Source organism: Callorhinus ursinus, unplaced genomic scaffold, assembly GCF_003265705.2.
Source record: "Callorhinus ursinus isolate GAN/ISIS: 27379988/994484 unplaced genomic scaffold, GSC_fseal_2.0 scaffold109, whole genome shotgun sequence".
Classification (NCBI taxonomy): Eukaryota; Metazoa; Chordata; class Mammalia; order Carnivora; family Otariidae; genus Callorhinus; species Callorhinus ursinus.
In genome coordinates this window covers 211,287-226,306 of record NW_027397171.1, presented here as the reverse complement: position 1 = coordinate 226,306, position 15,020 = coordinate 211,287, and the positions used below count along the sequence as shown (strand labels likewise).

At 44.9% G+C, this 15,020-nt stretch overlaps 1 protein-coding gene across 2 annotated transcripts; it reads left to right on the top strand.

Moving 5' to 3' along the window:
* The first annotated feature begins 2,367 nt into the window (after positions 1–2,367).
* ZKSCAN4 (zinc finger with KRAB and SCAN domains 4) lies at positions 2,368–9,744 on the top strand. 2 transcript variants are annotated; one of them, XM_025858521.2, is made up of 5 exons: positions 2,368–3,023; positions 4,518–4,662; positions 6,018–6,100; positions 7,058–7,181; positions 8,082–9,744. In XM_025858521.2, exons 1-5 carry the CDS (start codon positions 2,586–2,588, stop codon positions 8,942–8,944), a joined length of 1,653 nt encoding a protein of 550 aa, XP_025714306.1. In that variant the 5' UTR covers positions 2,368–2,585; the 3' UTR covers positions 8,945–9,744. The 2 variants fall into 2 exon arrangements, with proteins under 2 accessions (XP_025714306.1, XP_025714307.1); XM_025858522.2 differs by having other exon boundaries at positions 2,954–3,088.
* The last annotated feature ends 5,276 nt before the right edge of the window (positions 9,745–15,020 follow it).

Sequence of the window (15,020 nt, the reverse complement as noted above, 5' to 3'; positions counted from 1 at the left end):
AATCTTCTCTGGCAGCAAGGTGACTGCTCCTCAACAGGTAAAAGCAGTGTAGCGGTTAAAATATGTCTACAGTGAGGCACCTGGGTAGCTCAGTCGGTTAAAGTTAAGCATCTGCCTTCGGCTCAGGTCATGATCCCAGCGTCCTGGCACCACTTAAAGGCTTTTGGACTGAATTATTCAAGAAAGAAGTAGGACTTCGTATACTTAAAAGGTAAATTTCTGTGGAAAACTTCAAATATGTACAAGTGTAAAGAGAATATTACAATGAACCCCTATGCCTCTCGCTCAACTTCAACAGCTATCGTGGTACATTTCTTTGTGTGTTTTCTCTAGTTCTGAGTATTTTATGTATTTATTTTAGGTAGGCTCCATGCCCAGTGTGGAGCCCAACGTGGGGCCCAAACTCAGAGCTTAAGACCTGAGCTGAGATCAAGAGTCTGAGGCTAAACTGAGCCACCCAGGTGCCCCTAGTTCTGATTATTTTAAAGCAAATCCAGACATTATATCAGTACACCCACAAGTACCTCAGTATAAATTTCTATCAAATGAGGACTTTTTTCCTTAACATAACCCCAATATCATTATGGCAACTAAATTGATAGTAACTTCTTAATATCATTGTGTTTTAGTTTTCCCAGTTGTCCCAAATGTGTTTTTTACAGCTGTTTTGCTCTGATCAGGTTCCAAATAAGGTTTGCATTTGGCTGATACATCTATTCAGTCTCCTTTAATCTAAAACAGTTCCCGTTTCTCTGCTGCCTTTTCAAAAAATGCCATTTATTTGTTGAGGATCCAGGTTTTTCTGTCCTATGGAATATCCCACATTCTGAATTTTATTTATTGCTTCTTTTAAGTACCATTGAGCTCATTAATTCTCAAACGTACCTGCATATCACAACTACCCATGAAAATTTTATAGTTATGCACATCTAAGTTCCATCCTTCAACCTTCTGATTGAATTGATCTTGGTTGCAACCAAGATATCAAGCTGTTTTAATGCTCCCCAATAATTCTAATGTGCCATGCAGTGTGAAAAACGCTAACCTGCTTCTGAATCTCACCGATATGCAACTATTAGGATCTAGAAATCTAATTTGATTCAGGTTCACTTATTTTGCCAACAATACTTCATAGCAATGCCTTGTACCTCTTGTGGCAGCTCATCAAGAGAAAAGTATTTTCTAGTAGTTTTCATTTGTAACAGCCTTTGGGACCTCTCATTTTCTTAAGTTCTATCCCTTCCTTGCTACCCTTTGAACTGCAGAGGGATAGACTGAGGAATAAAAACTCAGGAAGGTACCAGCATGGTATTTTTCCACTTTATAAACTTCTATACCAAATTTGCATTCCACTGAGTAGAAAGGGGACTTACGGACATCTCAGTCCAGCAAAATAACTGCTGTCACTTCTGGCTTAAATCTCGTCCCCTCTGGCTCAAAGGAATCTCAGGGTTTCCTTCCATTTTGGTGAAGGCCTAGCTTACTATAGGTCAGCCATTATTCTAAGAACTTTACATACACAAAAAACTCATTTACTGCTCACAACATCCCTATCTACTATTATTACCCCCAGTTCAGATTGGAAAAGTCAGGCACAAAGAGGTTATGTAGTTAACGGAGGTCACCCACCTCGTAAGTGGTAAATAAAGCCTGGATTATGAGCCCAGGTATCTTGACGTCAGTCCGTGGATCTACTCACTGAGCTAGACTCTGAATGGAAACTGGGAAGAAACAAAAAGCAAGCAAGCAGGAGAGAATCGGGTCCCGAAAGCAGGGACAGCAAAGTTCCGCGAAGTAGGGAGCCGCATAAGCCTGGCTGCTGAAAGGAGGCCCTGGAAAATGGAAAGTGGTAACTGGTGGGGGAGGGCGCGGACTTCTAGTTAATTCGGCTAGAGGGGTCGGAATGGCTTCGCTGGCGGTTTGCTGCCTTCAACGTGGGAAGGATGAATGGAAGCCGCCTAGACGGGGATAGGGAGGGCGTTCCTCCAAGCCTTTGACCTTAAAGGGCAGGATAGTGACAGCCGGAGGCCGGCAAGGACCTGGGGCAGCCCCTGCTCTCTCCCGAGCAGGCGCCTGGTGATGGCTCCGGCTTCTTGTGCAGGCCCTCCTGCAGAGCGCTCAGCTCGCCGAGGAAGCGGACCTCCTTCTGGACGTTAGTGTCCGATGCACGCCAGCTCCCTAGCCAAGCTTACATCAGAGCCCCGGGATTTAAAGCTGAGGTCTTACTGCCTCCACAGAGCCGGCCTCGGTCCGCGGCGGGCCCGGCAGCTGAAGGGTTAACTCGGCGCCGCCACCGAGAGGCGCGTCCTAGAGGAGCCGCGGGCAGGGCGCGCGCCCCCGGCTTCCGGTGCGGAGCGTCCCCGGCCTGGGCTCCGGGCACTCCTGCGCTCGGGGCGCCCGCCTGTGCCGGTCGGCCGCGGGGACACTGGCGGCGGGCCTCGGGGCGGGAGCGGAGGACGGCGCGGCCGGCCTGGGGCCGCGGGAAAGCCGTGCCCCGTGCAGCCCGCCGTCGTGCCGGCCGGCAGCGACTCCACGCTCGAGGATCCGCCCGGAAAGTAGGGGCGCTCGCCGGCGCGAGGCCCGGGATGGCCAGAGAGTCGAAGGCCAGCGCGGCCTTGGACGCCCACTCTGCGGAGGAGCGGCCGCGGCTCCTGCCTGGGGTCCTGACCGTGAAGGTGGAGGAGGAGGACGCGCCCGCGCCCGCGGCAGAGGCGGGTGCGCCCGGCGGCAGCCCGGCCCCCGGCCCCGAGCGCTCGCGCCGGCGCTTCCGGGGCTTCCGCTACCCCGAGGCCGACGGGCCCCGCGAGGCGCTGAGCCGGCTCCGGGAGCTGTGCCGTCAGTGGCTGCGGCCCGAGACGCACAGCAAGGAGCAGATCGTGGAGCTGCTGGTGCTGGAGCAGTTCCTGACCATCCTGCCCGAGGAGCTGCAGGCCCGGGTGCGGGAGCAGCACCCCGAGACCGGGGAGCAGGCGGTGGTGCTCCTAGAGTATTTGCAGAGGCAGCTGGAGGAGCCAGGGCCGCAGGTAGAGGCAAAGGGCTTAGTATCTGAGAGCCGAGCTCTGTCTCTTCCTGAAGCCTCAAGATCGGGGTGAGGGGCGTTTCTGTAAGATCCAGAAGTTCTCAATCTCTATTTGTATCATGAACCTCTTTGCCCCTCCGGAGAAGTCCCTGGACCCCTCCTCATACTAGTATTTTTAAGAACATGAAGGATTACCAAAGAACTCAATTATATTGAAACACGGTTAACAGCATGAAACAAATTAGTGATAAAATTATCTATGTGTTCTTTAAAATTAATGCACCAAATAGTAAGACCTAGGGACAGGCCCAGTAACTGGTAGAGTTTCAAAGTGGTGCTGAATGACTTTGATAGTGTTTGCCTGGTTGTGCCTACTTAGGATTATAACACTTTGGTTTGTTGCTTCCGCTCATAATTGAAGGAATTGCTAAATTTTGCTTAGACGCCAATAAAAATAGAAATATGTTTCCTACTTAAATTCATGGAACACTTGGAAGGGAGTCCATGAACCACAGGTTAAGAACTCCTGGGTTCATTTTTATCTGCATCTTCTTGCTTTTTGTAGACCACTTTTTAAAAGATACTATTTATTTTTTAAAAATATTTATTTGACAGAGAGAGACATAGAGAGGGAACACAAGCAGGGGGAGAGGGAGAAGCATGCTGCCTGCAGAGCAGGGGGCCCAATGTGGGGCTCAGTCCCAGGACCCTGGGATCATGACCTGAGCCAAAGGCAGACGCTTAACGACCGAGCCACCCAGGTGCCCTGTAGACCATTTTCCCTGTGCATTAGCCTGTATTTTTGTGCATTCCTTTCAGGGAACACATAACCAGAGTAACTGGTGACTAGGAGACATTACTACTTGAATTGGCAGTAGTGCCTCCGAGCCCTATAACAGTGAAAACTTCAAGTATCTTAGTATCAGGTTGTGCGTTTATATATAGAGGATTTGGGAATTCTAAGCTGCATATAAGCTAATGATCATGAAAGTGGATTCAGAACTAATTACAAATGCCTGGAAAGAAACATGCACTTAATGAGGATGAACCATGTACCAAGCCATTTGTTAGGTTATTTCACATCTTATTTACTAGTCCTCCAGACCTTGTAAGCTAGAAAGTATTATTTCTATTTTCAGTAATAAAAATTATGAATATTCTGAGAACTTAACACTAGTTCCCAAAGAGCACAATGTATATAATGAAGGAGCATTGGTAGTGGTTAAGAGCATGGACTCTGGGTTCCCTCTGCCTGACCCCCCATCCTAGCATCACCACTTATTAGCTGGATGACCTTGGGCAAGTTGCTTCAGCTCTGGGCCTCCGTTTCCTCATTACAAAAATACAGATAATAATAGTCCCTAGCTCATAGTATTGTTATCAGCATTCAGTGAATATTCATAAGGCTCTTAGAAATAGTGCCTGGAAAATAGAAAGTTACTAGCACATAGAAAACATAATAGAAGTTTTGATGAATCAATACGTGAATGACTTCCAGGTCCCAGGTGGTGACCAGAGGCAGCTACTCTGTTGCAAGATGGCGGTGTTGACGCCAGCTCAGAGGCCATGGAGTACCCAGTTGCAGCCAGTGAAGCCTCTGCTCAAGCACGAATCTCTGGGATCCCAGGCCTCCGCAGATAGAGGTGAGTGTTATCTTCTGGGCAGTAAGAATTCTACAGACTTCATCCAGGTTCATTTAAAAGACAGATCTGTTGACAGGTGCTTTATATGCCCATCACAGATCTACTTTACTTTTAGACTCAGATGATAGGGAAATTTCAAACAATGGTGGGAAGCTTTTCTAACCAAACCTGGACCTAGTAAATATAAGACTATTAAAACTGGTGTTTGGAAAGAATTGATTTTTTAATAACAGAGTGACCTCCATTCATTTAACATGAATTTATGGAGGACCCTCCCCCCGCCCAGTGTGGTAGCCAGTGTTCTGGCACCAGGGATAGAGCTGTCAGTAAGACAGATTTCTTGCTTCGCTGGAGCTTACATTCTAAACAGGAAGATGGCAAAGAATGTAATGATGAGATTTTAGTTATTGGTAAGTGCTATGAAGAATATAAGGCAAGAAATGTAAATCCCAGACATTGTAGGACTGCTGCAAATCAAAGAGTATAAATCTTCTAAACCCTTGGTCTGTAAGTAGAACAGGGTGAGAATCACTCCATGGGAAAGCAACATATGTCCCCTGTATGCTGTGCACATTTGGGTGTATTCCCAAGACACACAGCCCTGGGACCCACCAGCCAACACGCAGTCTTTATTTCTCCACACAGGTTCTGACCTAAACTATTTTGTTCTCTGCCCCTTGCAAAGTTCAGCTCTTCCAGGAAAACTGGAAGTGACCCTTTATTTCTCTCAAATCTAAGCAAGTTCCATGTAAGCGTTATTCATTTTCTTCTTTCTAGGCCTAACCCCATCTGACTCTTAGTTTTTTAAAACTAAAGCAGAAACACCCTAAGAGCTAGTAGAGTTGTTTTAACATCAAAAATCTTCTTATCCATTCTCTCAGCAAAATTCAAGACTGAAGATCTTCAAATGGAAAGCTTTGTTTTCTTTCTTTTTTAAAGATTTTTTTATTTATTTGAGAGAGAGAGAACGAGAGATAGAGAGCATGAGAGGGAAGAGGGTCAGAGGGAGAAGCAGACTCCCCGCTGAGCAGGGAGCCTGATGCGGGACTCGATCCCGGGACTCCAGGATCACGACCTGAGCCGAAGGCAGTCGCTTAACCAACTGAGCCACCCAGGTGTCCCAAGCTTTGTTTTCTTTCGATGTTGCTTTCATGTCATGCATATCTGCAGGAGCACACCACACGTCTCTAGGCCCTACGGTTGGAGCTGGTAGGGACCAGGCACTGGGGAACGGAGCACATTCTGTATGAACTTCCTGGCAGGAATTTACTAGCCCAGTTTTTGAACTTGGAATCCACAGGTCAGGGAGGCTGGGTGCCAGGGTCCATCTCATCCAGAGCGTCTTTCCTTCTTAGTTCTCCAGGTTCCTGGGCTGGCCCCGGGAGGGCGCTGCCGACGAGACGCAGTGGTGGCTGCCAGGCTGCCCTCCGAGGCCCAGGTGAGCTGGAGCCCCCTCCCCAGCACTCCTCACTGCTGTTGGGCTTCCCGTTAGGTCCCTTTCTCCCACTCCTCCTCCCTCATCCTACATCCACATGGAGTTGGAGTTTTCTCATCAATCCCAAGGTTGCTTACTATTATCTGCCTTTATTTTACAAGAATTTTTTTGTTTTACTCCTAGCGCGGGGTGCTATCTGATTCCCCAGTCTTCATGCCCCATCTGTTTGGTCAGCTTCTTTATCAGTGGGATTTTCTTCTTCCACAAGGCGATTTAGCAAATACAAACCGAACGCTTTGTTGTAATGAACATTTAGCTTTGTTTTTTAAAGATTCATAAATTGTGCTCTTAGTGCGAGTTATAAGCACATGGCCTCTGCCCTCTAGGGACTTAAACTTGAAGGAACAGATGAGACGTGCTCTTTAGTCGAAGGTTTAATATTGCAGTCTCAACACTCTTTACTTAACCTCTTCACTTTAATACCTTACCCTGTCTTTCATGTCCTGCTGGAAGATCTCAGTGTTTGAGGCCCTGTAATATCTATGTTTTCCCTGTTTTTTTTTTCCACTTTAGACCTAGATTTCATTGTATATTTAAAATCGTTAATATAAATAAGCCCCCAGGCCACTTTGCCAAAGCACAGCACAAATATTTTGAAAGGTTTGGGTATGTTTCTCTTCCTTGCCCTGTACTGTCCCTTGTTTTCCAAACCCTTTTACGTTCTGAACTATTTAGATATTTATATGAAAGTATTTTTCAAATGTGTGTGATATTTCTTCCTTAATGGTTATATATATTTTTTTGAAAAAAATGTTATTAGAGATAGGGGTAAATAGGTATAGTGCACCACACTTGGTCTTTTTAAAGAGCCCCTTGAGAAGGGGACGTTCACTCTCCTGTGCCCAGCTGTGGGCGTGACACTGGGGAAGAGGAGCTAGGTGGGATCGTGTACCGTTTCAGGGCTTGCTGAAAACAGAAGATGTGGCCCTGGCTTTCTCCCCTGCATGGACACAGCTGGATTCACCTCGGGGGAGCTTCCACAGAGATGAAAGGCAGGAGAACTGTGGCGGCCTGACCCCCCTGGGTAAGACGGAGGGGTGCTGGTTTCTCCTAGGGTTTCGGGGCTTCCTTTATCAGTCAGAACCTACCGGGCTGTGAGAACCTGTTTGAACTGTTTGCATTCAGAGCCACCATTTCTGAACCCCAGCTCCTACCCACATGTGTGACCAGCTCCTTAACCCCCCTGTGACCTTGCCTCCTTCCCCGTCTGCCAGTGTTCTGGTGAAGTGGGATGCAGCCCATGCAACCCCCAGCACAGGCCTCGCTCCCAGGAGGTGCGCAGTGTTGATCCCCTCCCCATTGCCAGCCTCGACAGAGGAGAGCTGGGTCCTCTTCAGGAAATGGGCCGTGGGCCCACACAGCAGGAGAGCAAGAAGCGGCCTGGAATGGATAGCAGAGCTGACCTAGAGATCAGGGGACAGGGCACAGGGCAACAGCTTGACTCGTCTGAGCTCACGCCGCTCCGTCCGGTACAGTGGGAGCTCCAGCTCACATCTGTCAGCACCGAAGCCAGTCCTTGTCTGGGATCAGAGTGACTGCTCGTATCCCTGATTAGGGGTCACTTTCTAAGTTCCCACTTGCCCCGTTTCTTACAGAACGTTTTGCAAGTCCTTACACTTGCCTGCTTCCTGCTGCCTTCTGCCCAGCCCTCCTAGCGTCCAGCCCCAGTGCAGGGCCCTGCCTTCGTCCTGAGGACTTGGAGCCTCTGTGTGTGTCCCCAGCACAGTCCTCACCACCTTCCTCCACTCCCGGTGTGCACCCTGCTCCCGATGGCCCCATGCCTATTCTCCGGTCTCCTTCCTCCCCAGCACCCGTTGTCCCCCATTATTCCCACCCTTATCCTTTCACGGAAATCCTCATCCCAGCGTCTGTGGAACCCTGTGGCAGGGCATAAGTGACCATGTCTGGCCACTTGTTATTTCAGGTGGTAACATGCAGGCTGAGATCACGGACCTGCCCCCAGATGAGCAACATCCAAGACAAGAGCCTGGGGAAGTACCGTGCCACTTGCGTGAAGACATTGCCCAGATTCCTGCCTGTCTAGAAGCTGGCGAACAGGAGGGCAGGTTACCAAGAAAGCAGAAAAATGCCACAGGAAGTAGGCGGCACTATTGTCACGAATGTGGAAAGAGTTTTGCTCAGAGTTCGGGCCTGACTAAACACAGGAGAATCCACACTGGTGAGAAACCCTATGAATGTGAGGACTGTGGCAAGACCTTCATCGGGAGCTCTGCCCTTGTCATCCATCAGAGAGTCCACACTGGGGAGAAGCCCTATGAGTGTGAAGAATGTGGCAAGGTCTTCAGTCACAGCTCAAACCTTATCAAACACCAGAGAACCCACACTGGGGAGAAGCCCTATGAGTGTGAGGACTGTGGGAAGACCTTCAGCCAGAGCTGCAGCCTCCTAGAACATCACAAAATCCACACGGGGGAGAAACCCTACCAGTGCAGCATGTGTGGTAAAGCTTTCAGGCGGAATTCACACCTCCTGAGACACCAGAGGATCCATGGCGATAGAAATGTGCAGGATCCCGAACATGGAGAGATCTGGGAGAGCCAGGGGAGGGCGGAAGGCCAGTGGGAAAACGTCGAGGCTCCCGTGTCTTACAAATGTAACGAGTGTGAGAGAAGTTTCACTCGGAACAGAAGCCTTATCGAACACCAAAAAATCCACACTGGTGAGAAACCCTATCAGTGCGAAACCTGTGGAAAAGGCTTCACTCGAACTTCATACCTTGTTCAACATCAGAGAAGCCACGTCGGAAAAAAAGTCCTATCGCAGTGACCCACGTCCTATGTGGCAGAGTTCGTGCTCATTCCTCATTGAACCGAAGCCACCCGCAGCCCTTCCTGACCACAGAAACTGGGCTGGGCTTTACTGACCATTCCCGTCACCTTGTGTTAGAAGACACAGAGTCTGGCTGAGATGGATTCTCTTCTACATTCTAGAGGGTGGCTGAGGAACAGCTTATTTGATAGGAGGTTACAGGAGAGTTGTCTGGAAGGGGTAGGACCTGAAATGTTTATTCTCACCTACTGGACTGAAACGGGCTTCCAGACTGGCTCACCACCTCCAGCCAGCACTTTATGATGTCTCGTGGGCAGAAGGCTGGGGGCTGCTGCTCTGACCATTTTGCCTATAAAGAATCCTCCATCAGTTGGTCAGATCCATGACATCTTACACTCCCCACTGTGCCTTTCATATAGGTGCTTATAAACATTAAATATACCAGTGAAGTGACCTCCATAGCTCTGAAAATCTAGTGTGGTCTAGATTTCTGAGGCCTTTCTAACTAAGGCCACTTGTTTTTGTGTATAATTCTTGGAGATTGTGGGTCAGTTGTGTACTTATTGCCACGTACATAAGATCGTCAGAGTTGGGGTGGGGGAATCCGTATTTCTTCATCAGCATAGTACTTGTAGAAGAATGCCTTAAGCCGCTGGTCATTCAGATGTGGTGAGACCTCTCCATCCAGAGAACTCCATTCTTCAATGTTAATTATATATTTGTTCACATTAATTTTGCTACTTTTTAGTGGGAAACCTTTCACATTCAGGTAAATAAAAAGTGAATTGATCAAGTCAGATCCAACTGGTTATGAATTTTGATGTAAATTCTTTGATGTTCAACAGCTTGTTTCTCACCTTTTAGTTATCTTGGGCCCAACAAATTGCCAAGACACCATCTGTATCCCTCCCTCCCAACTTCGAGCCAATTTGAATCACAGCTTATGATTTCCTCCAGGTGAGAGGATTCACACCAGATATTTATAACAAGCTTCATTCATGTTTTCAGAACTGCTCCTTGGATGCGTCAGGATAGGAAGATAAAGTCAGAGGCAGCCAATGAGGATGGGAACCCAAGTATGGGCAGTAGGAGAAAATGTATCTGTTCAGAATTACATTGGAATCGTACTCGACAATGTCCAGAGTATCAACATGTGAAGCCACAATAAGAATTTTGTGATATCTCTTGTTTTCACCCAAATCACCTTCTACTGAGTTCTTCAAAGGCTGACATCTTCCTGGTATCACCAGCTTCCAACTTTACCAGGCTGTGCCAAGAATGGATTCCATTTCTCATGGATCTCAGGGCCATGTTTTGTTCAGTCACCAGCATAGTGTTTCCTGTGCTCTCAAGTACCCTTTCTGGGTTCCTACTCTGAAGCAACACAGGCTAACAAGAGACTTTGCAGGTTCTGGGGCTTTCCCTCATCACTTTCCTGCAGTCTTTCATTGCCTTCATTTCCCCTCATTGCAGTCTAATTTAAAGCTTTATAGCTTTCCAAACTTTTACAGGTTTTCTCCACTTACTCTTTTTTAGCCTTTTAACATTTCCTTAAATTAATCTTTTGTTAACTTCCACAAAGCTAGCAATTTCCTTTTCTCTATTTTTCCTAAATATTGGCTCATAGCCTTGATCTTAAACATTGTTCATTTTTCTTCGGTACTTTTTTTTATGTCATGGGGAGAAATGCATGTGAAAGCTTTTTATAAACCAGAAAGCATTATACACGTGTAACTTAACTGGGATTAACGGGACCGCTGTGCCTCCTTCACTCTTTCTGCTCTTTCCCAGCCTTAAAGCCTTCTCTGTAGAGGAGGAAATATTGTAGAAAAATACTTCCAAGTGCTTATTATGTCTGATAATGAAAGATAAAACATATGCACACATACATACTTGGGCTTAGGGTTTCAGTATACTAAAGTTGATAAGACATGCACATAAATTGGACAGTGCCATGAGAAATGCCTTGGGAATGGTGAGCTGAAAGACAAGGAATCTCAGGAAAAGGTTATTTCTGGCTGTGAGCTGTTAGCACATGGATAGGGTGATGTGTGAAAGAGCTGGGATTACTAAAGGAGTTTGTCAGATTTAGGAACTAAGGCAAGTTTGAAATAGGTACATTGTAGGGGTCTTCAGTGCCAGAGCAAGGCGTTTAAATTGTATTCAGTAAGTACCAGGGAGCCACTGACACGATCAAAGTATTATCCATCTGGCAGTATTGTGTAATTTCAACTTAAAAAATTACTTTGCTTGTAGTCTTGGAAATCTTGCTTTTGTATAAAGCAAATGTATGTTTATGAAGTAAATTAGAAAATGGCTTCAAACCTAGCCTATTTAATAGTGTGGTCAAAAAATTATTTCCAGATGAAATTAAATCCAGGAAAATAAGCTGCTTAGTTAAGATATGGCCAGTATTTAAAGTAGAATAAAATGCCACTTTTGTGCTGTTTTAAAAATTGTTTTTATGAATTTTAGTGTTGATTAGTCAGCCATCTACTTCATTTTTCCAACTGCTGCAATGCAGAAAAGCTCCATTTTATTTTTTCTCCCTTTGCATGAGTAAGTAGCTGGTTATAACATTTTTTCCATTTGGGTAGAATGAAGAGTTATTAGGAAAGGAGCTTTTGATGAATAGCCCTCCTAGATGTGTTCTTAATTTTGGTGAAGTATATAACCCTATGAAACACTGTTTTCTCCTTCAGAAGGAAAAAAAAAAGGGACAGATTACCCACAGGGTTGTGAGGACCACTTATACAAACAAGTGCTGGGAAGTTCAGGTTCAAAGTGGCACCATAGGAGACCTTGAACTTGCTTCCACCCAGAGACACATTGAGTCCAGCTAGAATGGAACAATTTCCTCTTAAAAAACAAAGGTTGGCTGAGTGACAACTACACACCTGGCAAACAAGAAGAAAACCACATCGAGGCATATAAGAGTTGGAACACAATTTCACAATAAAGCCCACCCCTGGCACAGTGACCCACAAGTGGGAAGGAACTCAAAACCTGGAGCTTCTCCCTGAGGAGCAATGTGTTCAAACCCACATCAGGTATACCAACTTTTAAGACATACACTTGAGAGACAACTCCTCAAAACATACACCTGAAGACCAACAGGGGCCTGCGTCCCAAGACCCGAAAGACTGATGTGATCTGAGAAACTGCTCTTACAGGGCTCAGAGGCAGCTGATAGCACTCAGATCAAAGGTGAAGGAGGCTCACCTGCTTCTATTAAAACACTGGCCTGAGGAGCAAGCATCTAACTGAATATATACCTAGGAGCCTGCTGGAACATTCCAGAGAGGAAACTGGCAGGTGCCATCTTTGCAGTCTCCCTTTACCATGCTCTAGAGCACCAGTATCTCTCATAAACAAGCTTTTACATGCCTCTGGTGTTTCCATTTTTGTGGCTGCCACCTAGGGGATGCTTCTGGATCATCTGGCTCTGGAGGCCAGGGAAGCTTATGTTCCTGGTCTCATGGGACTGTAGTATTTGGCGTCACCTCCAAAAGGAGCTCATACCCAGTCTGGTGCCCCAATTTTTGTGACTGCAAGAAAAGAAGAGAGGAACTACAAAAACAGAAAACTATTAACAAAATGTCGATAAGCACTTACCTATCAATTACCTTAAATGTAAATGGACTAAATTCTCCAATCAAAAGACATAGGGTGGCTGAATGGATACAAAGACAAGACCCACCTATATGCTGCCTACAAGACAGTCACTATAGATGTGAGGACACACAAGACTGAAAGTTAAGGGATGAAAAAAGATATTCCATGCAAATGGAAACCAAAAGAAAGCTGGAGTAGCTATACTTATATCAGATAAAATAAACTTTAAAACAAAGACTAATAAAAGACAAGGACATGACATAATGATAAAGGGGTCAATCCAACAAGAGGATATAACATTTGGGGGCACCTGGGTGGCTCCAGTCAGTTAAGCATCTGCCTTCAGCTCAGTTCATGATCCCAGGGGGATTGAGCCCCGCATCGGGCTCCCTGCTCAGCAGGGAGTCTGCTTCTCCTTCTCCCTCTGCCTGCCGCTCTGCCTACTTGTGCTCTCCATCTCTCTGTCAAATAAATAAATAAAATCTTAACATTTGTAAATATTTATGCACCCGACTTAGGAGTGCCTAAGTACGTAAAGCAAATACTAAACAGGCACGAAGGGAGAAATAACTCCAGAAACCAATATTACACTGTATGTTAAATATTTTAAAAAGTAATAAAGGGAGAAATAGACAGCAGTGCAACAACAGTAGGGCCTTCCATGGTTTGCAAATCAGTCAATATGATACACCACATTAACAAAATGAAGGAGAAAGATTGTATGATCATCTCAATAGATGGAGAAAAAGCATTTGACAAAATTTAACATCATTTGTGATAAAAACTCTCAACAAGGTGGGTATAGAGAGAATATAACATAATGAAGGACATATATGACAAGCCCACAGCTAACATCATAATCAAAAGTGAAAAGCTGAAAACTTTCCCTCTAAGATCAGGAACAAGATATGGCTGCCCACTCACCACTTTTATTCAACATAGTATTGAAAGACCTAGCCAGAGCTATTAGGCAAGAAAAAGAAATAAAAAGGTATCCAAATTGGAAAGGAAGAAATGAAATTGTCATTATTTGCAGATGACATGGTATGATATATAGAAAATGCAGGATGCCAAAAACAAAACAAAACAAAACAAAACAAAATGCAGGACGCCTGGGTGGCTTAGTCAGTTAAGCATCTGCCTTCAGCTCAGGTCATGATCCCAGGGTCCTGGAATTGAGTTCTGCATCAGGCTCCTTGCTCGGCAGGGAGCCTGTTTCTCCTTCTGCCTGCCACTCCCCCTGCTTGTGTGCTTGTGCTCTCTCTCTGACAAATAAATAAATAAAATCTTAAAAAAGAAAAGAAAAAAAAATGCTAGACATACACACACAGTTAGAACCACTAAATGAATTCAGTAAAGTTATAGGATACAAAATCAATACACAAAAATTTGTTATGTTTCTATACACTAATAATGAACTATCAGAGAAATTAAGAAAACAATCCCATTTATAATTATACCAAAAAGATTTACATACCCAGAAGTAAATTTAACTAAGGAGGTAAAAGATCTATATATTGAAAACTATAAGACATTAATGAAAGAAATGGAAGACAAATTAATGGAAAGATATTCAATGTTCATGAATTGGAAGGATTAATATTGTTAAAATGTCCATACTACCTGAAGCAATCTACAGATTCAATGAAATCCCTATTAAAATTCCAATGATTTGGGAAGCTTTCGCCTTGGATGGGAAATGGAATCATGGATTCAGCATGCCATGGTGGCACACTTGCCCTTTGCTCTTCCCTCTGGATCAGTACCTGTTGTTTCTCCTTTCAAAGACAGGAATTTTTTTCATCTGAAAGAATTCTCCTTATTTAAATAAAAAAAATTTTAGTTCCAATGGCATTTTTCAAAGAAATAGAACAAACAATTTTAAAATTTGTATGGAACCATAAAAGACCCTGAATAGCCAAAGCGATCTTGAAAAAGAACAAAGCTGGAGTCATCATGCTCCCTGATTTCAAACTATACTATAAAATTATAGTAATTAAGAGTATGGCATTGACATAACAACAGACACATAGATCAATGAAACAAAATAGAGAGCCCAGAAATAAGCCCACCCATATATGATCAATTAATTTATGACAAAGGAGCCAAGAATATACAATGGGAAAAGGACAGACAGTCTCTTAGATAAATGATGTTGGGAAAAATGGACAGTCACATGCAAAATAATGAATCTGAACCACTATCTTATACCATATACAAAAATTAAAATGGATTAGACTTGAATGGGAGACCTGAAACATAAAACTCCTAAAAGAAAACACAGGCAGTAAGCTCTTTGATGTAGGTCTTGACAGTGATTTTTTGAATCTGACACCAAAAACAAAAGCAATAGCAACAAAAGCAAAAGTAAACAAGTGGGTCTGCATCAAACTAAAAATCTTCTGCACAAAAAAGGAAACCACCAACAAAATGAAAAGGCAACCTATGGAATGGGAAA